The 25,768-nt window shown below is 34.0% G+C and overlaps 1 protein-coding gene across 1 annotated transcript in view; it reads left to right on the forward strand.

Annotated features, from left to right (window-relative positions):
• The window catches only part of LOC145243961 (uncharacterized), a 107,964-nt gene extending 85,939 nt beyond the window's left edge, over positions 1-22,025 (forward strand). Inside the window, exon 2 of the mRNA XM_080107090.1 lies at positions 19,247-22,025. Within this exon, the coding sequence (XP_079963216.1) occupies positions 19,293-19,997 (705 nt within the window). The 5' untranslated portion in view covers positions 19,247-19,292 and the 3' untranslated portion in view covers positions 19,998-22,025. The remainder of the gene's footprint in view (positions 1-19,246) is intronic.
• The last annotated feature ends 3,743 nt before the right edge of the window (positions 22,026-25,768 follow it).

Raw genomic sequence — 25,768 nt, forward strand, 5'->3', positions numbered from 1 at the left:
ATGAAATAACGCTTAAAAAATAAGCATAGACTTTTGGAACACAAAATGACGGATATTTAGAATTTTCCACAAATGGAAATAAAAGTTGATAAAAGTGAAAATATATTGAAGAAATTAATTTTAAAAAAATGATAAATAAGTTATTCAGGTTCAATTTCAAAAGGAAGATTAGAATTAATTTAGGGTGTAAACGGAAGGTTGGGCAAAATCTGAAAATTCTGCAATTTTGATTAAATTGAATTTATATTTTTTCAAATCGTGTCTAAGATTTGATGTTACATGTTTTTTTTTTGTTTTTTTGCATGAAAAATATTTGAATAAAACAAATAACGAATACTCGTAATAAAAGAATTTACTGTCTATGAAACTGACAGATGTTCATCATAGATTTTAAGATTTAAAAAAATCGATAAATTTAAATTCAGATTTTTATAAAAAGAGGATACTTCGTGTGATTTGGATTCTTCGGATTACTGTTCCCCTCTTGATTGTTATTTTCACAACATTCGGCCGACGTAACTTCTGACTTTCTCTAGGTGTATTTTTTCAAATTCGGAAATCTTTCTGTTGAACTCGGGAATCTTTCTGCTTAGTCTTTTAATCATTTCTCATGCAGAAAGTTGTCGATATGCTTTGAAAAGCGGTAGTCGGTATGTGAGAGGTCTGCAGAGTATGGTGGATGAGGCAGAGTTTTGTAGCCCAATTCGTTCAACTTCTACAGGGTTGGTTTAGCAACGTGTGGTGAGGCATTGTGGTGGAGGATAATTGGGCATTTTCTGTTGACTAATCCTAAGTTTTGTTGTCGAAATTTCTGATGCATTTTATCCTTTTGTTGGCAGTAATTCTCCGCGGTAATGGTTTTGCCTGCATTCAAAAAACTGTAATGGATGAGATCGGTCGCAGACCATCAAACAGCCAGTATGACCTTCTTTTGGTGCAACTCTAACTTTGTGAAGTGTTGTGGACCTTCGTGGGCGTCTAACCACTGAGCTGAGCGTCGCCGGTTGTCGTAAGGAACCCACTTTTCATCGTAAATCACAAGCCTGTTGGGAAACGGGTCCTTCTTTCTGCGTAAAAGAACGGAAGATGACACAGCGTTTCTTTTGGCTTTCTTTCAATTCATGAGGCAGCCATTTATCAAGAGTTTTGTTATTCCAATCTCTCTCAAGTGGTTAGAAATCATTGTATACGTTATGTCTAAGTCAGAAGCAAGATTTCGAACAGTTGTGCGTGGATTGACTTCAACTAAGACTTTTAATTGATTGTTTCAACATCCAATGACCGACAACTGCGCTCATCATCTTCAAGACTCTTGTCACCATCACGAAATTTCTTAAGCCACCAGTGTGCTGTGAGTTCAGTAATGGTTCCTGGACCAAATGCTTCAATGATATCGCGAGCTGTTTCAGCCTAATTTGAATCGAAATAAGAAAACTGCGCGAATTTGTTTTTGTTTTTTTTTGTTTTGTTTTCAATCTTGTATTCAACATTCTGAATAGAAGACATAATTTCTTTAAACGATTATAACTTAAACGATTAGAGCGAAAAATGCCCTTTAAAATGATATATACAATAAAGGTATTATAATGAAAACTTATTTTAAAATACATACTTTGAAATCAAAATTAAAAATTTAGCAAGAACTTTCTTCTCAACCAACTTGGGTACCATCAGTTAGATACGAAACCAAAACACACAACTCTCCAACTTCATCCCTCAGCCTTAGAGCCACGCCCATATATATATATATATATATATATATATATATATATATATATATATATATATATATATATATATATATATATATATATATATATATATATATATATAAAAAATGCCAAATAGCCCAACGGTTAGAAGCTCCGTTTGAGCGATCGGGTTTCGATCCTGGCTTGAGATAGTTGCTTGTCAAATTGAGCTTAGGTATTTGGACAATATCAAAAAATTGTTAATTCACTGCCCGCATAGCAGCAGCCGTATAGCCTAAAAGTTAAAAACTCCGACTGACTTGAAGTAGTTGCTTTTCTAGCCTCACTAATGAGCTGTTAAACAGCGAAACAGTAGCAGTGTCAGAAATTTCGTGAAAATAGTGAATAATTCCACCCCATCTTTCCAAGCTTATAACTCCTCGAAAAATGTAATTCAAGCCCTAATTTTTTTTTTCAATTAAAGGAGTAAGGACCAAGGTTTTATTTAAAAAAAAAAAACAAAACAAAACAATGTGCTTTTTTTTTTAAAAAAAGGTTTTAAACTTCGGACTTTACAGGTAAATTTCTAAAAAACTGATTTTTTTTTTGTTTTAAATTTGAATATATTATTTATTGACCTTTTCTCTTCAATTTGTGATATATAAACCTATTAAACATAAATTAATTATTTACTTTTTAATAGACATTTCAAAATGAGAGGCGTAAATTATTCGACCCCCCTATCTTTCTAAGCTTATAACTCCTCGAAAAATGTAATTCAAGCCCTAATTTTTTTTTCAATTAAAGGAGCAAGGACCAAGGTTTCATTAAAAAAAAAAAAAAAGACAAAAAGAAAAAATGTGTTCTTATAAAATAAGGTTTTAAACTTCGGACTTTACAGGTAAATTTCTAAAAAACTGATTTTTTTTTTGTTTTAAATTTGAATATATTATTTATTGACCTTTTCTCTTCAATTTGTGATATATAAACCTATTAAACATAAATTAATTATTTACTTTTTAAGAGAAAGTTGAAAATGGGGGGGGGCGTGAAAATGGGGGGGGCGTGAAAATGGGGGGGCGTGAATTTAAAAAAAACGTTTGTCTAAAATATTATATTCGGTTTATTGGAAAGAACATAAAATTTCACATTGACCCTGAAAATATCGTAAAAATAGAATCAATAGAAAAATTTTGATAGATTTTTAAAATTTAAAAATATTGAGTTTAAAAATTGAAAAATATTGAGTTCGGAAAATTCATTACTGTTTTAAAAAAAAATAAAAATATTTTTATTACTTTTAAAACAACTGTAATAGTTTATTTTGGAAGTATAATCCATAAAGAAAATAAATAACCCACTTTTAACAGAGAAATTACGAGATTTTTATATTGTATTCGCAGTTTCGTGTTAGGGGTGTCAAAAATTCCTACAAAAATTCTGATACTGCTAGCAAAACAGTACTGTATATGGATGACTATAATGCTCCCTATCTTAGGTTGAGCATATTGGGAAGTGATATACAAATTAGCATTAGCGTATGAAGCGATGCTCTTTGTGCAAACAAATTGAGCTTAGGTATTTGGACAATGTGAAAACATTATTAATTCACTGCCCGCATAGCAGCAGCCGTATAGCACAACGGTTAGAAGCTCCGACTGTCGTTTGGGTGATCCTAGCTTGTCTAGCCGCATTGATAAGCTGTGAAACAACGAAACAGTACGGTATGTGGATGACTATATATATATATATATATATATATATATATATATATATTCACTTGCCTTTCCTTAAGTAAGTGCATTATTTAGCTGGAAAACTTACACATCCTAACAGAATTTGCACCAGTTTAGGATCAAAGAATGAATTTTTTTTTAAATATTATATATTATTCATCCAGGGCAACACTGATTAAGAAAATACTAACTTTGTGAGTATTTGTTTTTGTTTGTTAGTTTTAACCAGACATACAAACATACAATCACACGTATATACAACTGCTTTTCATATAATTAATATGAGTAAACATTCAGAAATATAAACAAGATGGGTTCATTCAATCTACGCGGTTAATGATGAGAATAGTATTTCAAATTTAAGTGTAGTAAAACAACGGCCCACTAACGTAGGAGCGGAGAGCATCCTGTAAGAATATATATATGTATCTAATTAAAAATGATGTTTCAAACTTAATTGTGACAGACCAGTTATTTCGAATTCGAACGTGAGAGGAAGGCAAACGTGTAATTTCAAACTGGAACGTGGAAGAAAGGCGGAAATTTTATTTCAAATTGGAACGTGAGAAAAAGGCGGAAATGTATATTCCAAACTGTAACGTGATAGAAAGTTTAACATTTATTTCAAATTGTAACGTGAGAGAAGGTCGAAAATGTTATTTCAAAGTTAAGAGTGACGGACTGACGAAAATTCTGTTTTGAATTGGAACGATATATAAAGACGAAAGTACTATTTCAGACCGTAGCGTGACAAACCAACCTAGATACCAACGGACAATGCTTTTCATGTGGATGCGAGAACGCGAAAATAAATAACTTTCAAATTTTGCTATTGAATATATACAAAATTATGCGAGCTAATTTATAAACTGCCATAGCATTATTTCAGTTCCAAACAACCACGTAAAAATATTTAAAAACAAATAGATATTAAGAATATAAGTGCAGATATGAGGTTACTAAATCAATAAAACCTGCACACACCATGTATAAATTTAAAGCGAAGGTAAAGTGAGTTGACCGTAATCACATATGTGTAATAAAAAAGTATCCATAACGTGTTTTTGTCGACTGTTAAAAAATTCATATTTCTTTTCTTTTTTTTTTTTTGCTTTTAGCTCTTCTTCCTCCTTTATTTCCCTTTTTTACTTTCTTTTTTTCTCTCCCTCCCTCTCTTACTCTATCTATCTATCTATCTATCTATTTCTTTTCGCTTTCCTCGTCTTCTGCTTTCTCTCTCTCCTTCCTTTAGTCGCTTTTTTTCTCTTTTTCTCTTTCGCGTTTATTCTTTCTCTCTTTCTTTCTCTCTCTCTATCTAATTAAAATAAAATTGTCACTGTAACGAAATATAGTCTGAACTTTTTTGTGACACCTGTTGAAGGGTCAACAACATTATATTAGAGTTTTAGCTTTTAAATTAATAAACAATTTGAATGGAATTAAATGAATGAATTTGTTCCGTCTTTCAGTGGGCAGAGAAGCGCCACCTGGCGACAGTTTAGTGAAACGCACTCCCCACCCCCAAAAAATGGCGCCGTTTATGTAATGCATAAGTGCCCTCTTTCTTGCTCGGTCTCTTTATTTTACTTTCTCAATTTCTCTCTCTCTCTCTCTCTCTCTCTCTCTCTCTCTCTCTCTCTCTCTCTCTCTCTCTCTTGCTCTCTCTCTCTCGCTCTCTTTATCTCTCTGTCTCGCTCTTTCTTTGTTTTTTATTATAGATTCAAGGAAAGTTTACTATAAAACATTATATAAAATGTATAGAACGCATATTTTTAAATACTGCTTTCAGCTTCCCACAACAAAAACGAGTATCTTGAAGATATGCCCATCCAATCTACATGTGACAAACCGAAACCCCTAGTGAGAATTAAACCCCAATAAATAAGAAATGCATTCATAGAATAGCTTGCAGATGATCTATTTTTATTGACAAGAGGACAAGTACGGGAGATTCAGGCATTGTCCAAGTTGTTTTATTGGTTCAGTAAATCCATATTTCTATGTTTAACCTCTTATTGTGTGTTTTCAGATTGAAATATACACTTCATTTGTTTTATTTATCTTTATAGATAGGTTTACACATCATTATTGAAGGTTGTGTCCATCGATCGTTATACCTGTCTCTCTTTTGTGTAGAAAATTATGGTTAAACGCGTAGATTTAATAGACGTATATTATTTTTGGTATGCCTAAGCGTGTTATTAAAAGCATTTCCAGTCGGTTGCTCTGTCACGTCTCAGTCTGAAATATATTTTAGATGCATTCACACATATTTTTCTCTTTGTCTCTCTTTCCAACTCTCTTTCTCTCTTTCTTTCTTTCTTTCTTTATCTTTCTATTTAGTTTTGTATGTCTGTTGTTCGATTTGTAACATCTAAATTGACTTAACTTCGCTGATCGATGTCAGCATGATTATACCTTATATAGTAAATATTGTTGTTGCAATATTTTTTAACTATAATGGGGGTAGATATTTGTTTGATGTCCACGGCACTAAAGTGTGACACAAGGTCTGAATGTGGGCTAGAAGCAAGCTCCCCTAAAGAAGGGCAACTCTTGCTATTATAAAAATTGCCTGGGCATCCCCATCGGCATTCCCCAGTCGGGAGGCCTCAGTCAGCATGCAATAAACTTACTCCACTCGAAAGCCGTGTGGCAATGCCTAGGAGGGTGAACCTCCTGGGTGATACCCAAGCGGTGTACCTCAGTCCGACATGTGCTGAACCGGTTCCCGGCCCCTCACTTGTCGGGCTGAGTGTCAAGAACGGATCCTTGACTTGTACTCCCTGCAGCCGAAGCCGCTAGGAGACCATCCCCAACTCTAATGGGGGTAGATATCTAACTGGTGCCCACAACACCAATGTGTGACACAAGGTCAGAAGGTGGGCTAGAAGCAAGCTTCCCTAAAGGAGAGGCACTCTTGCTATTACAAAAATTGCCTCGGCACCCCCGTCGGCATTCCTCAGTAGGGGCGCCCCAGGCAACAAGCAATAAACTTGCTTGTGTACTTCGGTCCGACAGATACAGGGCTGGCCCAGCACCTATCGGGCTTAGTGTCAAAGATCCTTGACGAGTACTCTACCCAGTCTCCCTGCAGCCGAAGCCGCTAGGAGACCATCCCCAACTCTAATGAGGGTATGATTCCGCATAGTCGGGAGATTATATTTATAAACGAGGCTGTTAGGAACTGACGAATCAAGTTAATTCACATTCTGCTACCAATCAACCAGAAACTAGAATTTCTCCATAAAAATTAAACCTTTTTTGTAGCAACTTCGCATATGTTTTCTTCGTATCAACAGGGGAAGAATCTTTTGCTCTGTGGCTTCCAACTCAAGAACTGTCTACTGAGAACCAGTCATCTCTAGGACTTGTGTAGAACAACTAACCATTGGAAACTGTTTTGTCTACTGAGAACCAGTCATTCCAGAACTTGTATAGAACATCTAACCATCGGAAACTGTTCTTAACCTAAACATGGCTTACAACTCTGGAATTGTGATAATGTCAAATATTGTTGGATATTGTGAGGTTGCCGGATGACCCGATGACACGAGGAAATAAAGATGGCGCTGCGGTATGTTACAATGTTGTTGAAATGGATGTTTTCAATGCCAGAGGAAAATTATTAACACGGGATAGAAAATTATGACAATAAAATATTTACAGGATATTTGTAATAATAAACGATTTGCAATTCAGTAAAATCAGTAAAATATTTATATAATAAAGGATTTGGAATTTTTAGATACAAAAATAAAATTTACCAAAACAATAAGGTTCATCTGATTGCGTGACGTAAAGAACTAAGAAATAAACGAGTTTATCATATATTCACGAAACACAGATCAGTCGAGGAGTTAGCTTTCCAGTCAGTAGGCTAGCAGACGGGGATTGAGTTGTAAATGGAGTTATTGGCTCGGAAGAATTATCCAATTACTATTCAATTCTCAGAATGCTAACATAGATCACCGAAGTTAAGCGATACTGAGCCTTGTTAATACTAAATGGGTGACCATTTGGAAATACCAAGGTCTGTTTATCTTGTTGTTTCCGGTCATCATAGATTTCTTTTTGTCACTGCATAAAAGCAGTGCTGATTCAAGAAAGATATGTTTGGAGATTTTGCAACTCTTGTCTCACAATTAAACGCGAAGCTATCCTTAGAGTATCCATTGTCTGATAAAACTAAACGGGGGCCATAATATTTAATATCTTTGAAGAGAATTCAAAGACCGCCTGCTCGAATGAGCCTATCTGATCTATCTTTTATGTGAGACGACTCAAAAAGATTAACTTTTTCCCCGTTAAGCGCCGACGATTAAGCAGTGATCTTATTTTGGCATACAAGCTCCTCAATGGGCATTATATTATATCTCAGGACGTAATATTCACAAGAAATTATTTCATCGCCCATTTCGATTGAACCGAAGTACGAACATTTTCTTAATCAGGATCCTAGAATTTTAGAACAGACTTCCGAGTAAGATAATAAATGCATCAATAACACCGCAATTCAAGGTGAATTTGGGCAGGCCCTTAGCTGTTGTATCTTTATTTGTGCAAATTTCTATTGAATCTCCATTTGTGTAACTTTTCCTACATGGTAATTGAAGAATGATTATTTCAGTTTTTGCCAAATAAATGGAATTGAATTAAAAATCGCATTGTATATACATCCTCATTTCAGTTATTAAATACGTCCACGTATATCTATAAGAGGTCTTTGAAATAGCATCTTCGTCTCTTTTTCATGGCTGTAGCTTTAAATATAAAGTTTAAATGCGTTATCGATTCTTTATAAATGCTTCTCTTTCAGCTTTGAAATAGCATTGTCATCGCTGAAACGTGTGTACAAAACGCGAGCGTCGTAAGAACATTATGTTTTTAACGTTGTAATATTTACCATGTTTAACATTTTCATCATGGATATCGCGGCCCATTTGGGATTTGCGCGCACCTGTCAGTTTCGGCTAAGTTTAGTAAGCATTTCTACTCTTCAAAATGTGCTCCTTTGTTTGGTAGAGAAGCGAATGGAAAATTGTCTGTTTTTATATCAGATCCTCGTGGATTCCAAAATAAGACAACAATCATTGTTAATTTACAACAGATAATTTTAGTTTTGGGTTACGTGAGAACCAACGTCTGATTTCTCTGTGGGTGCTTAACGTGAAAATATCTTCCACTTTTTTATTTATTTATTTTTTTATTTTTTTTGTTCTCAACATTTTCGGATTCTTTAACTGTGGTTTACAATTCACTGGGGATGATTCGACCACAGCAAATTTAATGTGTTTTTTTTTTTAAGAGAAGGGAGCGAGAATTTTAGGAACATAATGTTAAAACTCCTATTTTTATTTGAAAAGTTATATTTCATTTCAGACAATAAAAAACGTACTCGATATTCACATCTAAATAAACGTACGATTGTATTCGTACGAATGATATCGAAACGTAGATGCTTTAGATTCATATCAGTCTGTTTAGCAGAAACGTTGATTTTTATGTTTCGGAATTTTTTAGATCAAGATTGATCCTTTCTATTATTTCGATTATTCGTACTACTGTTCTCATCTTGATTTTTCATGAAACACATTTTAGAGTCCTTTTCGATAAGTATTAATAATTTTACTATCTAATTCTGTTATATTGAGAACGTTTCGGCTGATGTCATATCCGGCCTTTTTCAAGTGCATCTTTTTGAATAGGGTTTAATTTCAAAATCTATACTCCTATAAATTTGTTTTTTTGTATATATATATATATATATATATATATATATATATATATATATATATATATATATATATATATATATATATATATATTCAGAAGTTTGAGATTCGGTTTCGGCTCAAGCTGATGAACCCGTCATATAGATATATATAATTTTTTTTAATCGCAAGTGTATAATGTATAAAAATCGATAGAACATTAACTCTATAATAATATAAACGAAATCTGCAAGAATTAAAATATCATATTTAAGCGTATTTTACGATCTGGCTACGCTAGGCGTCCCTGCTAGCTTGGATAAATTCTTTTGCAGTTTTAACAAAATAGCTACAATAATATCAGAGCGTCTTCATTTATGCTGAACATCTACAGAATGCCAACATCAATATATTAAATATGAATCAGTCCCCTGTGGAATTTCTATAGACCCCGCTAATTTTAATTTATTTCTCGATTTTTTTAAGGGATGATCATCTTTAGTTAACTATTACGTGTATATTATATTCATGCAGATATTCTACATGATTTATACTTGTATAATATTTGTGTAAAAAGGTTATAGTAAACACAAATCTCTTTTTATATATATTTATGTATGCGTATATATATTTATTTTTCATTTTACCTACCAAACTCCTCTGTCAGTTTTTGGTTTACAGACATGAAACTTAATATATAGGATATTCGAACCAATGCAAAACTTTATATTTGAGTTTTAGCCGGTGAAAATCTGTGCAAAAGCATGAAAATTAAAAAAATGGAATTTGCCAGGTGAAGGTCGAATTATGGAATTATGAATATATATGCGTAAGGTAATAACTACTGGTTCATGTTTTAATTTTTAAACTTACGGCAAATATGTCTTAATATCTCAAGCATTAACATCAAAGGAAAAAGTAAACCATAAGCTAAACGTTTTGGTTTCAATTCTTGGTGGTGGGGCACGAGTCACTTTTTTTTTCACTTTTTAAATCATTATTATATATTGAGTCCAATATAATATAATAAATACGAAATCTGCATTAATTAAAATATCTTTTTTAAGCGTATTTTACGACCGGACTGGAAAGTTCTCAAGTTTGAAACGCAGTACTTGACGAATGGCGGAGGTTACATCAGTCAAAACAGTATGAATACAAAATTACAAAATACCAATCAAATGTTGCAAAATATTTTAGATTCGTTTTATTTCGATTATTTGCACTACTCTTCTCATCTTAACTGTTATTTTCAAAGCGTGTCGGTTGATGTAACCTACGACCTTCTCCAAGTGTATCTTGCCGTACTCGGAAATGTTTCTCCCAAACTCGGGAGTCTGCACGGGATTTCGAATGGATCCTTTTATTTAATGCACGGGGTCGCATGCTCTGGTTCCGTCAGCCATGGCTGGGTAAAAGTTTTAAGTAATTCTCAATTGCATGCTTAGTATTGCTCGCATTTAGGATTGAACCTTCAGCCACCAGAAGAAATTTACTTAGTATTTTATTTGTTACGCCACTAGTTTAGTACGAAATTCCGTGCATGTCTCTGAGTTCGACAAGTTTCTCGGATACGCAAAGATATACCCGAAAAAAGGTCGGAAAAAAAGTTAAGAAAAGTAGTCTGATTAAGATTAATAATATATATCGATTTTTATTTTTATTTATTGGGTTACCGTTTATCAAGGCGAAAGAGCCACTGGATGATAAGGGTTGTCCCAGGGTGTGTTCTAGAGACAGATGGCCCTTGCTGGCTGTTTGTAATAATGAAATTACAATCATCAACTACATTTCTAGAAAAAAAAACGCACTGTCTTGTTTGTGGATAAAAAGCGCCAGCAATCTATGCCTGAAGTGTTGTGGTCTCGCGAGTATTCTTACAATTGTTGTGCCTACATAAATTGTTTAACTAAACCCTTCAACTAATTGCTCTATATCGTAATAACTCTGGAATTGGGGTCACATCCAACAAATTTATACTCAATATAAGTTAAAATCTTATCTGGATTTTATTTTCATCTCAACATTCATGGGTCTTGAAGTAATCCACCAAAACTCTGGACATTCTATTTAATATCATACTTGAGACTAGATGTTCTTGTCCTGAAATCGACTTCGGGCAATATCTACGCAAGCAAAATCAATCCGGACACATTCCTATTTTTGAAGATGATCGGTTTTATTTCTGCTAAAATCGCGCTTGCTTTATAAGAACAACTGATAGCAAAGAGGAGCGGTCGCAGAAGGAACCCTTGATGTGAGAAGCTGGTTTAAACTGGTTTTTAAGTCATGTCACGCACGCCTGCTCGCGTTGCTATCTAATCTCGGGCGTTTGTGCCATCCACATTTGTTGCTTGGCGTCAATTTCGCTCTTATTGGTCCCATGCTAGCGATGACTCACAAAGGTTAACAACCTGAACCAGAATCCTGTTTACATGATAAACCCTGTTTTTAGCCATAATTCCCGAACAATTGTTAGTGGATACACCCACCAATATTTAACCTTATGGATTGCCTGTGGTTTCTAACATACACATAGAACTTTACCATTTATTGTAATTTAATAATAAATATAAATGTTATAATTAAACTTATTACGCAATTAAAACATGCTTGGTAAAATAAATATATATATATATATACATATATATATATATATATATATATATATATATATATATATATATATATACTCGTAGGTTGTCTTTTTTGCATGGGCATCACCATTTATCAAGGCTTTGAGGCTACTCGAGGATAAGGGTTAAAGAGTGTACAGTAGACAATTGGACAATATAGTAATCGTTAATAATGGAAATTTGGTGAATTTGTTAACTTATATGGAACGGCTCATCAAAAACTTGTTTACGTTAGACTTGAAGACAACCATATTGTAATCAGCTGGAAAGCAGGAAAACGGAAGACAATTCCATAGGCGTGTAGTTCTAATAAAGAAGCTTTGCTCATGGAATCTACGTTTAGGTTTAGGTACAGATAAAGAGTGGGGGGAAATTATTGATAGTGATTTCTGGTAGATGGGTGTTTCTTGTGAAAGTTTGGCGAGGAGGACCATAGATTGGAGCTCAGCTGAGCACTTGCCATGAAAACAACGACAAAGCAGAGACAAATTCGCAACATTTCTTCTGTGAGAAAGAGGTAGCAGGGAAGAGAAAAGGATATCCCGTACGAGACTACGAAGTCTATTGTTTTAGAGTTTTCAAGAAATAGAAATAATAGTTAAACTATTGTCATTCTGTCAGTTGTCTTGGAATTTTCTTACTTTTTCGGGTCTATTCATCAAGGATGTAATTTATAAGGTGCCAATCACCAACCTACTGATTACAACGGTTGATAGCACTTTTCCCTGAAGTTCAATATTCAAACTCCTTTGCCTAACTTTCACATTTGAAATTTGAATAAATATATTGAAGATACTGCGAAGCTGGTTTCAAAGAAGGCGGCCTCTTTTTTCCGGGTTAGAAAACTTCTTACACTTTTATCCTTACAAATCCACCATTCACTCATGCGTGATGTATTGCTGCCGCATCTGGGTTGATGTGCAAACCACTAGTTTTTTCTCTCTTGAAAAGGATCTAAACAAGAGTTTCTAACCTATTCGAGTTCACATTGTTTACTATACTATATCCTCTGTCCTATCGCTGTAATGTGGCATCCCTGTGATTGTTTCAAAAGTACTTCAGTTTGCTGCACTTGTAATTTTTAAAATTTAAAAAGAAAACTGTGATATTTAGTATTCTCAGCTGGGAGTCGACATCACCTCAACAGCCCAAATATAACAAAAAATGGTGTGTGTTCCCATAATGAGGGGGGCCTTTACTGTTACTTTATTATAATGTTCTCTAACTTCTATTGATGAGTGAAATGATACGTCAGATCCGGTCCCCCATCCACCTAGGTTCGGTGCAGCCGACCGGTCATTCCGTTTGACATATGTCACAACATTGAAGCTTTAACCCTTCTGCACCTGCAATGATCGCTGAACTATCGCTTCCCACGATTCAACTATTGCCATTCTGTCAGTAGAGAAAATAGATATTAAACAGAAAGATAGATATATAAACCCGATTCTGAATAATAATTATTTTCTAACCGGCGTTGCCCGGCAATCACATAACATAAATACAAATTTACAAGAATATAAATATGTTCATTTCTAAATATATACTTCTAAATTTCTAATTAAAACCGAAAAGGCAATTTGATGCGTTAAATGTGCTTGAAACTATTTCTCCTATAATATTATATAACGAATTCATTTTACTAGAATTTATGTCTTTAACATTAAAGATAATATTGACAGTGAAATTATGTCCTCAGAGAACCAGTTTTAACCAACAGAGCGGGTCGACACGTATCTTGCTCGTACTACCCTGCGAACAAAAAAAAAAACTTTCCAGGTCATCTATCCACCCTCCATACGTTGCCCGTCTCTATCATTCCTGACATGAACGTTGTTCAAGTCTGAGATGGTCTGAACTGAACTAGCCCCATCAGGAACTGCCCTCGTGAACTCACCAGCAAAATCTTTCAGTATTTCCTTGGGGAACCGTTTCTGGTTCATTTTAGTATACAAGTAATTTACTAACTGTCCTATTTTCCTACGATTTTTCCTCCTGGAGAACGAGATTTGACCGACAATACAGGATAATATTTTTCGTAAGTGAAACAGAAAAGAAGAAATATGTGACTGTTATTCTTGAACCGCGTTCGTTACAGTATAACACGATCAGCCGGTCACTGGTGTGTGACCAACACACATGTTACACTAAATGTCTTAGAAACGGTCCCATAATGATGTGAAGATGGGTCAGTCATTAGGGCCTGAGTATCAAGAGGAAAATCATACCTGAGATGTTGGATGTAAGCGTGTGGCTCCTTTATTCTCTCAAGCTCACTCTGGTGGCATTCTGGCTGGAATCTTCTTCCTTCGTCTTTCAGGGCCGCCTCATTCGACTTAAGACATTTATGGCAGACACAAAAAAATGACACGCGATACAATTGTAATATATATTGTATAATCTTAACTTTACAAAAATATATTACAATACAATATACAAATTATAATTAATTTTTACAATTAAAACTAGACACTGGGCTCTTCAAAACTAACTAACCTACTTTAACTTGAGCAAAGGGGTGCCCTCTCCCATCATTTACGGAGAGACAGAATTATGCATGCTCACCTCATGACAGTCCGGACAGAAAAAGGTTGATAAAAGAAAGGGAATTATGTGGCTGCATTTATGTGTATTCCTCCGCCTACGGCCAAATAACCACCTGGCCATGCAGGGGGAGGGTGCGTAAACAACTAGGGCACTAATATATAGTGCCACAACAGTTCAAACCTATCTTGGACCCCTACACTGTCCGGCATCGTCCAAAAGGAACAACCAAACAAAATGAATAAATTTGGATCGGAATTTTTTTTTTCTTTTTTAACAAAAGCATTACTTTTTCGTCTCGACAACACTTAAAAAGTCTCTCGCTGCTACATATCCATCTAATCTGGACGTGTTTTTCTTTCTTCTGACCGCACGCTGGCCACAGCCAGCCCATTTTCGTCCTCACTTTACATGCCCGTCCTCTTTCGCTCCCACTTTGTTTCTTTTCTACCATGGGGTGTTCTTTTTTCCTTTTTCTTTCGCGCCAACATGAATAAACTTCCTAATTTGCATGCGCTATCAAACGCTACTCCTGCTGCTGATACAATTTCTTACCATACATCCTTTGCTGTTGATATTCTTAAACACGCTCATGTGCGCTCTGTTACACAAGAACGAGCGATATTACTCATCGACAATTCTTGTTTTTCCTCCAAGTTTTCCTTCTCTGCCTGGTTCGGTGTTACTTCCTGTCTTTGCGGCGGCATTCTCTCCCATGGTTTGAACCTTTTCATAAAAAGGCCTGGTCTTTATGGCATCACATAATGTTTAAAAAAACATTGATGTTACATTTTCACTCGGACCCAGCATGTTGCATGCAGATACAGCCGCAAATGAACGAAGAAGGAAAGAAATCTGACGCGGCTTTTTTTTTTAGTTGAAATAAAAGGCATTTATTCATAGTATTTTCCAACTACGACTAGATCTTAGTGTAATAAGTCTCTTTGTTTACCATGTGGTTAACGAAATTCTGCCGGACCCAACAGGTGCTTTTTCTCCTCCAGAGTCGATACGTTTGCACAAGTCCAGTCGCCGCCACGCGGGTTTTTCAACTCTCCCTCGCCAGCATATGTTTCTCCTTGCTATTGCCGCCCACGCGATCCCAGTTCCTTTTCCGCTTCTCTTTTCCTCCCGTCCCTTCGCTGTGACGTCAATTCGGGCCACAGCTTGGTAATTTGCATACGTGATCTGCCAGCAGCTACTACGTATACTTCTGTGTGACACACAAACATATGCTGAATGTATATTTATGTTTAATGCTGAAACGAATCAGAGTAATCTATGTATCTATTTTTTTTTCATTTGAATATACTTCCGCAAAATGTTTTTTGTAATGTAAAAAATATTTGATCAGTTAACATGATATTTTAAATATTTCCTTTACGTCACGCGTATCACGCTTATATATTAATTATATATACTAACTGTTCCATAGCTTGATGTAACATATAGTGACCCAACGGGTCACACATGGTCTGGTATATATATATATATATATATATATATATATATATATATATATATATATATATATATATATATGTAATTACTGAAGTCACCACTCACTCCAATATCCCAACATTACACTGGGTAATCTGCGCCTAAGAAAGAATCGTTACGTATCGCATGTTTGATTTTAATTTCTTTGAATTATTTTGTGTGTGTGCGTACGTGCATGTATGCCTTTGTATTCGTTTGCGGGTATGTTTGCACAAACTCACATATTTTATTCTGGTCACAAACAGTAGCTATCTGCTTTGGTTGTTCACTTTAATTGGACTTCACAAAAAAAAAAAAAAGAAAGCTCAAAGACTGCCAAGAATAAAACGAAGAGATGGAAAGGTTGGCCATTTCGAATTGATTTACATCGGGATGAAACTTTGGTGAAACAGATTTATTTTACTAAAAACAAGAATGAATGTCGTTTTCTTTTTAAGGTTCATTTATTTAAAACTTAAGTATGACCGACATACACAAATGCTACGTCAATGTGGAACGTTACATGTCGGATTACAAGGTACGAGATGCATTCAATATGTTTCCAGACTTTTTATACATGAGCACTTTTATTGATAGTACATACATGAAACTCTAGTCCCCTTCGAAGTAATCTCGTAATGGCACTTTTATTGATTGTACATTTTTCCCGCCTTCAATGCATTTGCTGCACCGTTCCAACAAATTCTGGGAGGCTTCATGAAAGTCCTCTTTTGTGAGCGTGTCGTCAATGACCCTCGTCGCAGTCTCTTTCGACTCCTCAATCGTCTTATAACGACAGACTGTAAGGTTTTCCTTGAGCTTAGGGAATGATCAAAAGTCACAGGAAGCAAGGTCCCGACCGTAAAGAGAGTGATTAACTCTCTTGATGTCAATTTTGATCAAATAGTTTGTGACAAGGACGGAGTGGTGGACTGGTGCATTCGCGTAAATCTTCCATATCTTTAGTTCCTCGTGAATAACTGTTTATACAGTTCCCACACTGACATCAAACTTTGCACGTATTGTCTCTATAGACACACGACGACCATTATCCATGGAATTCGTTATTTGGCCGATCAATTCTGGTGTTTTGGATTCCTTATTCCTCCCACATCCCTCGCAAACTCCGTACCTTCCTGGAATCTCTTATGCCGATCAAAACCTGAAGCTCGATTCATATTTCCCAAGTTTAAAACAAATTTTATTGTATATCGTTCTTCGAAAGTCTCCTCACGTCCGTATTGCATTTTTGAAATTCACCAGCTGTGACAATCAGTGTTTAGTAGGGTGTATTCCAATTTTTGCTGTGTCTGTTTATTTAAACCTGAAATCAGAAATATTGGTAAATCATCTCATTAGATGTAGAGTATACTGAATTTTCTCATAAGATGCAGACATACTGAATTTTCAAAAGTCTATAACAATTTTAAATTCTTGTACAAAACAAGTCTGGAAACGTATTTAAGGCACTTCGTATGCCATTCCCGACGAAATCTTCTACCAGTATAAAAAACAAATACGTCCTAAGATGGGATACTGTTGCCACTTGTGAGTGGAGGCTCTCAGAGGTTCCTTTCCGGCTTGAAAATCTAGTGGGCTATGTCCTTTTCTTCTCTACCTCAACAACAATTTTCCTTACTCTCTATCTGTGCCTAAAACTAAACAAACCTCCAAGTTTATTTCCTAGAACTGGCCGTTTGTTGAACACAATAGCGTCCTCCTGTATCCCAGCTACCTATAATATGGTCGTTTTTAACTCCAGTGTAAAGTAGTTCTTGTTGAGCTGTTTTCTTAAATAATCAAATCCTGCCCAATTTACACTATTACCGATCGTCACTGTGAATTCTCATAAGCCATCTGGCAGACATTAATTCTTATTACTGAGTGCACTCAATCGGAGGCGGAAAGCATTCCACATCGACATTTTTGTCGCTGTATGACGATGTGGAATGCTTTCCGTATTCGACTGAGTGTACCGTTTATTGGGGGAATAAACTTTCCTCGATATCACTTCTTAATAAGTGTCTTTGAATTTCAAGAATTTATGTTTTTCTTTCTTTGGGAGAACTTTTCCTTTTTTTTCTTCTTCTTCTACCTATCTCACTCACATATATATTTATGTGTTTTTGATGATTTGTGTAATGGCAGCATCAGTTATGTGCAAAATTAAACAGTAAAAAGACGCTTATGAAAAAATTAAATATAAGAAATCACTTTTAATAATATTCGCTTACAAATAATATTTTTTAAATATTCGCTTAATAATAATAATAATAATAATAATAATAATAATAATAATAATAATAATAATAATAATAATAATTCTGATTCCGTTTATCAACGTCTATCTGGAAATGGATGATATTCATTTCCAGAGGATTTTCCTCAATCCCGGCTCCAAACTAGGAGCTTCAAAGATCAAGGGTTTTCCTAAGGATGTTGGTGGTACCTACAATTGCAGAGGTCTGAAGGCCACCTAAAATATCGGGGTTTGTAGTTTTTTCAAGTGTCTTTCCAGACGACTTGTGTACCAACTATAACCGGGATTATTTGTGTTTTAACCCCGTGTATACGCCTTATCTCCAAGGCCAATGGAGCATAATTGCTCCACTTCTCGTTCGCCTTCTCTCTCACATTCCTGTCCCAGGGTACTGAAAAGTCTACAATCTGCCAGTGTTTTGAGACTTTTTCAATGACAACCAAATCCGAACGATTATGTTCCAATTGCTTGGTCGTTCTGACAATTTTGTCCCACCATACCTCTACCTTGCCATCCTCACTTGTTCTCACTTCATCAGGCACCTCCTCAAACCATTTCCCAGTACACTTCACCCAAACCAATGCTAACCAAACGAGCAACGTGCATGCAAGAGGCTCGGGTTTCGAATCCTGAGTTCGGATGTGTCTAACTGATGAGCCCAAATGAGGGCGAAACTCGGACTTCCGGTTCGTTGACTGTCATTGCTCTTGTGAGCTGCGACGTTGTTTGGCTGTGGAATTTATTATATATATATATATATATATATATATATATATATATATATATATATATATATCGGGAATCATTAGTGCAGAGTGTAACGATTACAGCCGGTAGGGAGATTCAAAACCGGCCATGAAGCCATCTCACACTCCATTAGCAAGGAACGAACCACGTGGCCAACTTTAACCGCGAGAAATCTCGTTGGAATTTAAGCATTTATTTTTAAATGTCGAAACGTCCGTCCATAGTGATCTAATTATTATAACATCATGACCTGCGCATGCGAGCTTAAGTGACCGACTTTCATTTTAACTTTAAAGTGCTCGATAATAAGAACCGAGTTCTTAAATAGGCTGACATAATTATTACTTTAATCATTTTTTAAGATACCTCCAGACACCTGTGTTTCATCCTTTAATAAATGATTTAATTCTCTTTGTTTTTTGTTTGTTTTTACTTGCAGACTGGTAAACATCAACTACTCCGTTCCTGCTTGTATTCCAGGACTGATGATGGCGTCACGTTTTCTATTACTGCTCTTCTCACTCGTCCCAACTCTTATCGGGGGTCAGAAATACATAGGCGCTGGTTCGATAGCTTCGTTCTACCCGTACGAGCTGACAGACGACGAAAACGGTGACATGGGTGGAGGGCTGGTTAACCAATATGCCAGCAAGCACGATGACGGCGACGATGACGACGACGACAACACCAGCAACGAAGTTAAACCTTGGAGAAGGCGATTCAACATGTTGAACACCGACTTGCAAATACTGAAAAACATTAAGCGTTCGCAGAAACGACAGCACCGTCTGGCTGATTCAGCAGAGGTCACCTCGAAGAGACATCATTACGATCCAATGACTGAGGGCGATGAAGACGAGTTCGATACTGCGTCATTGCAGGACGGATTTCAACCAAATTACCTTCAGTCAATCAGAAGGCATCGACAGCAAACTAGGAGCCGCCAATATCCGCTCTCTGATTACCACTTGATGACGTCACTACTAAGAGATCAACGTGAGAAGAGGATGCAGCAAATATGGGATCCATCCTGTAAGTGCTGGAAGTTCGATGAACCCCTGAACCTAGACCGTCGACGATACTCTATCAACATGCCCCTTTCTGTTATATCGTGGGTTGTGGAGAAAGCCCGAAGGGAAGACGATATAGCCAAGTCTCGAATGCGTTTGAAAGAATTAGGTCGAAAATAAAATCAGAAATCTAACATATACAGATTATATATATATATATATATATATATATATATATATATAGGCATATGTTTCGTTGTATAAAATTGACAAGTAATACTTTAGCCTTTTTCAGTAATTTTTCATTTACCCTCATGAGCACTAATTTCTATTACCAATTGAATAAAGAAAAGTTCCAGTTAATCTTTCAAAGTTCTCTTTTTTCTTTTTAGTTATTGAAGTGATTCTAACTAGGATATATATATATATATATATATATATATATATATATATATATATATATATATATATACATATATGTATATGTATATATATACGACATCATATATATGTATATATATATACATCATGTGTGTGTGTGTGTGTGTGTGTGTGTGTGTGTGTGTGTGTGTGAGTCGTAAACGACGAAACACGTATCAGTGGATAATTATATTTAATTTTAAAAAAACAATATATATATACCGCTCCCCATTTAAGGGTATCAAATTGGTCAGAGAGAAAATTATTCCCAACTTGCATTTAGGTAAAAATGCACTTTTGTATAAATAATTGAATTCATTCAAAACGTATCATAAAAACAAAAAAATATTAAAATAATATATATATATATATATATATATGTATATATATATATATATATATATATATATATATATATATATATATATATATATATATATATATATATATATATATATATACGGTCTATCGGATCTGTGTGTTATTATATGTTTTGCAACATCCATTAAGTCGGGACTAAACAAGAAAAAATTCTAAGAATAACATATTTCCATTTTTTGCTTTGAGATAGATTTCTCTGATTGTTCTACAAACATACTACACGCAATGCATTAAGCAAACTACATCTATATACATGTTAATAATAATAGTAATAATAACAATAATAATAATGACAGCACCAATAATAATAATAATATTAATATTAATAATAAGCATCTTATTATTTTTAATTAGTTGTCGAATGCAGCAAAGATATTATACCATCATTTTCATGTCATGCTGTTGACAAAAGTTCCTTAAAAAGTCCACAGTGGCTATTATTATTATTATTATTATTATTATTATTATTATTATTATTATTATTATTATTATTATAACCTTAATTTGGCTGCCATTGATTATTATTATTATAGACATATTCTTTCTTTAAGATGGCTGGTGAGATATGCGAAAACACTACAACAAAAAGAAAAATTAAAGCACTTAGAGATCAATCGGTAGTTTAATTATTTTTAATCTATTGGTGTAAATAAAAATCGATACTCACGAGGGCAAATAAAACGAAATGAAAACAAAAACTAAAGGAGTCGTCGTCAGTCTTATACAACAATGCATATCTAAGATATATATATATATATATATATATATATATATATATATATATATATATCCGACGTTGTCACGGTGTTTTTGTGTTGACACTCATGTTCGCGTTGTTAATAGCAGTTTCTGCTTCATGTGGCTGAAAATAATCAGGGAACGTCACAATGAAAGTCATGTTTTGTATATTTCCAGCCCTATGGACTCAATTAATAAATGAATTGTTTATAGAATAGCGTTAGTCGCGCAAATATGAATGTCAGCAAAACAGCGACATTATATATATATATATATATATATATATATATATATATATATATATATATATATATATATATGGAAAATAATTATGATATGAAATTAGATTTTTCTGATTCATTTGACGTTTCGGTAAACTAAATACATTCTTCAGATATGTAGAAGACAAGTGCAAAAACAGTTATTAATTCGCGGACAGTATTACAAATCAAGTAAAATTAGTGAGAGCCAGAAATAAAGGAAAAAAAAGAAGCAAAGAATATATATATATATATATATATATGTATATATATATATATATATATATATATATATATATATAAACAGAAAACACTTGAATATAACAACGACGACAGAGCCAAGCTTGTTTTAAAAGAATAAAGAAGAAAATAGACTTTATTGAAATAAACAAAATTTTGTGATTTGCCATTTTGTGTTCTGTTCTTAGATTTATTTGCCATATTTTATTTGAAGCATGTGACGTGCCAATTTTTTTTTTTTTCAAAGGAATGACGCGACATTTAATTCAAGAGTAATGACAGCTTGTCTGATAGTGCTATGGAACCTTGCATTAATTGTATTAGTTTCCTATTATATATATATATATATATATATATATATATATATATATATATATATATATATATATATATATATATATATATATATATATATATATATGCATATATATATAAGGAAAAGATTAACAACTGTAAAAATATATTTTCCATTAATTTATTCTTCGACAGAATACTCAAATGAGGTATATGAAAAGTTCCTTAATCCTTGGAGTTTCAAGAAAATACGTTTTTCTCATGAGTGGAAAGATATTAGAATTAATTGAAACAGCTAGTTACATGAAAACTAGTGATAAATGCCAAGAAGCTTTTTGTACAAAGATATGAAGAAAAAAAATAAGGAAATCAGAGAATACATTAAAAGTCAAAGTATTTTAAAAACGGATTAAAATATATGGAGAGATCAAGTATTATCAATGGAAAAAGATGATAGGAGATAATGTTCCAATAAGAAGCATCCGGAATTATGCTGTTGACACGCAGACTCAAATTAAAATACAGAAATGTGTGTAGTAATCTATAAACATTGTAATAATTCAAAAGGTTTGTAATAACCCCAATATGTGTAAACCGTGTTTGCAGAAAATTCCGTTTGCAAGCAGTCTGTGTTTAAAGATTATTTAAATCCGTTTAAGCTTATTTACAATCAAGGACAATTTATACGACGTATACCATATCTCCAAATCTTTTACAATTAGATTTAAGGTCTTTGTTTCCTTAGTAATATGATTAATGAGTTTCTGAATGACACTCCAATTTCGTTTCACAAGTTCAGTGGTTAATTTAGGTTAATTTGGTATACTATTTAGAAAATAAATTGGAATATTAAAAAAAAGTTGCTGTCGGACCAACTTTGTATTTGCCAATTCTACTTGCGACTCGGTTTGACATTTGTTTTTGCCATTACCTTAAAGCTTCAACCTCTTGTTTGCGTTTTAAAAATAACTTTCTTTTTTAGGCTTTGTAACTTTTTTATTTTCTGCTCACAGTTTTTATTGATCTCATCGCAGCTGCGTTTTTTTATGTCGTTTTGAGTTGTATGCGATAATCTTTTTTGCATCTTTCCTTATTTACCGTAGGCACTTCATTTGATAAGTCTTCGGTTGATTTTAATGAACAGCTTGATTCTGAAGAGGTTTTTTTTTTTGGAAGATACTTTTTCACTTCCTGAAATTTCTTCAACTTACTTATTCCTTGGAAAAACGCGTCGACTGATAGATACCAAAAATTGACCTGATGCATCCAGTCAGTGCCAAATAAATTGTTGTCGTTTCTTAACACCAATATTTTCAATTTTTTGGTAGTTTCTTTTTAATGTAAGATTTGCAATAATTTAACCCTAGAATGTGATTTTTGTACTAGACATCGATCTGGCTATTTTGTTGGTTTTTAGCATGCTTGATTTATTCAATCTTTTCCATGTATGAATTATGATTATGTGCAAATCAAACCCTGAATCTGATTGTAATTTGACATGTGTATTCATGATCTTACCTGTATGTACCTTCTTAGATTTCTGCCGTATTGTTCGCCTGTTCTAGCAGATTTTCCTTTATTCCTTCTGAAATGTGAACTCTTATTCCTAGCTTTATTATAAGTCCGACAGGTTTAAAACAGTATGAGCAATCTCTAAACGTTGTTGTTCTCCTTCTAACTTTGTTTGCATTCTTCGTCTAATGTTTGCGCCTCGCGGATACAAGCTCTATATTAAGCATTTAAAGTTATCAACGCTAAGTTCAGAAAATTGGAAATCATCATAGTCTTTACTGACGATTGATATGAACGTCGAGAAGTCCTCGTTGTCTTTTCTGGTTGAGTTCAAGCATTTCCATCTTTTGTGGGATAGAGAAATCTTATGGTTAAATAATTCTGTTAGAAGTTTTACAGCTTCAGCAAAAGTCAAGTCACTTGATTACGGAGGTAAAATATAGTCAATGGACTTGTTATTTTCTATGGTACCCAATTTTTAGAGTAGTAGGCGAACATTTTTAGAGTCTGGAAATTTTTTACAATCTATTCTACATAGATCATCATACTTTCTGAAAAATGAAGAAGTTTTCTTCTCATCTAGAGAATAAGTGAATCCATCAATCACACTTCAAATAACATTTTGTGGAAAAACATTTTCGTTCTCGGTATTTTGACCTCTATTCGTTACTATTTGTGATAACGGACTTGATGATTGTTTCGAAATGTTTACCAGCGATATCAGTTGGTTATATTAAATTTATCATGCTAATAATTATCAACATTTTTTTTTACTGTAAATTGGAAACAGATATGATTTTCAATTTTGTCATTTTGAAACTGGCGATTTTCAAGTATAATTTTTGTTTATAAAACTGTGAAAATTATAGTTATTACACAGAAGTGACACAAAGAGAGAGATACCTGTAGAATTCTGAATCACTGCGTTTGAATTATCATAACAATAATTTAATATATAAAGGAGATAAATTATCAAAACAATAATATATATAGGAGATAAATTATAATCAATATATAAAGGAGGTAAATCAAAACAATAATCATATCAAGGAGATAAATAAAGGAGATATAATAAAAAGGAGATAAATAAAGGAGATGGATAAACAATAATTATATAAAGGAGATCAATTTTCAAAACAATAATTTAATATATAAGGAGATAAAGTTTGAAAATATGGAGACAGACACCTAGCAGTGCTATATATCTGTCTCCATATTTTCAAATTCTATCTCCTCCGAAACTAAAAGTCGCAGAGCGGCACTAGGGGCCTCAAATGATTGGACATTTTACGGGCCGTTCTTTTATGGGTCTTTAGCCGGTTAAAATAGTTTTTAAGGGGTCAAAACGGGTCGAAATTGAAAAATCGTTATATATTTTATACATTCATCTTAGTTTATTTGCGATCATTAATCAATTCATATGCGTGTCACGTTGGTACAGTGGTAACGTCACCAGCTTTAAATGCTACAGTTTTGATTTCGGTTTTGATTCTAACTGATGGCACCCAAACATTTTTTTTTACTTTTGAAATAACGACTCTATAATAATATATACGAAATCTGAACAAATTAAAACATCATATTTATAAAGGTTCGATTAGAAATTGTCCTCCCATTAAAATTACACATACATAAACTTAAAAAATAATATTGAAAACCTATAAATGTATATTTGCGCATGCGTAGAAGAGTTCTTTAAGTTGACTTACACCTGCAAGTTCCAATTTTTTTTTAATTTGGTTCCTTATTTGGCAGCTATTTTTAGCGGCTAAAAACCAAATCAAATTTGTTCACACGTCCAAATCCCCTGACCATTCCTCAGACAAATAGATAAAATCACTTTTATACATATATTAGCAGGACGTGTGTACCGACCTGGCCCGGTGGAAATATTACTCAAAGCCAGAACTGCTACAGTAAGAATACTTGCGGCAGTTGCCAAAATGGAAGCATTTGGCTTCTACTGTCGTGCATTGTTTGGCAGTGTCAATTAGGGTGGTCACTTGCGTTTACAACTGTCACTGTCGGTGCATGGCACTGTCAGTTATTGCTATATTGAGGCGGTTACTTGTGGGTACTGGCTGCCTTAACACCTCTTTGTCACTG

This window comes from Euprymna scolopes, chromosome 22 (genome assembly GCF_053919585.1).
Source record: "Euprymna scolopes isolate OS-2025 chromosome 22, ASM5391958v1, whole genome shotgun sequence".
Classification (NCBI taxonomy): domain Eukaryota; kingdom Metazoa; phylum Mollusca; class Cephalopoda; order Sepiida; family Sepiolidae; genus Euprymna; species Euprymna scolopes.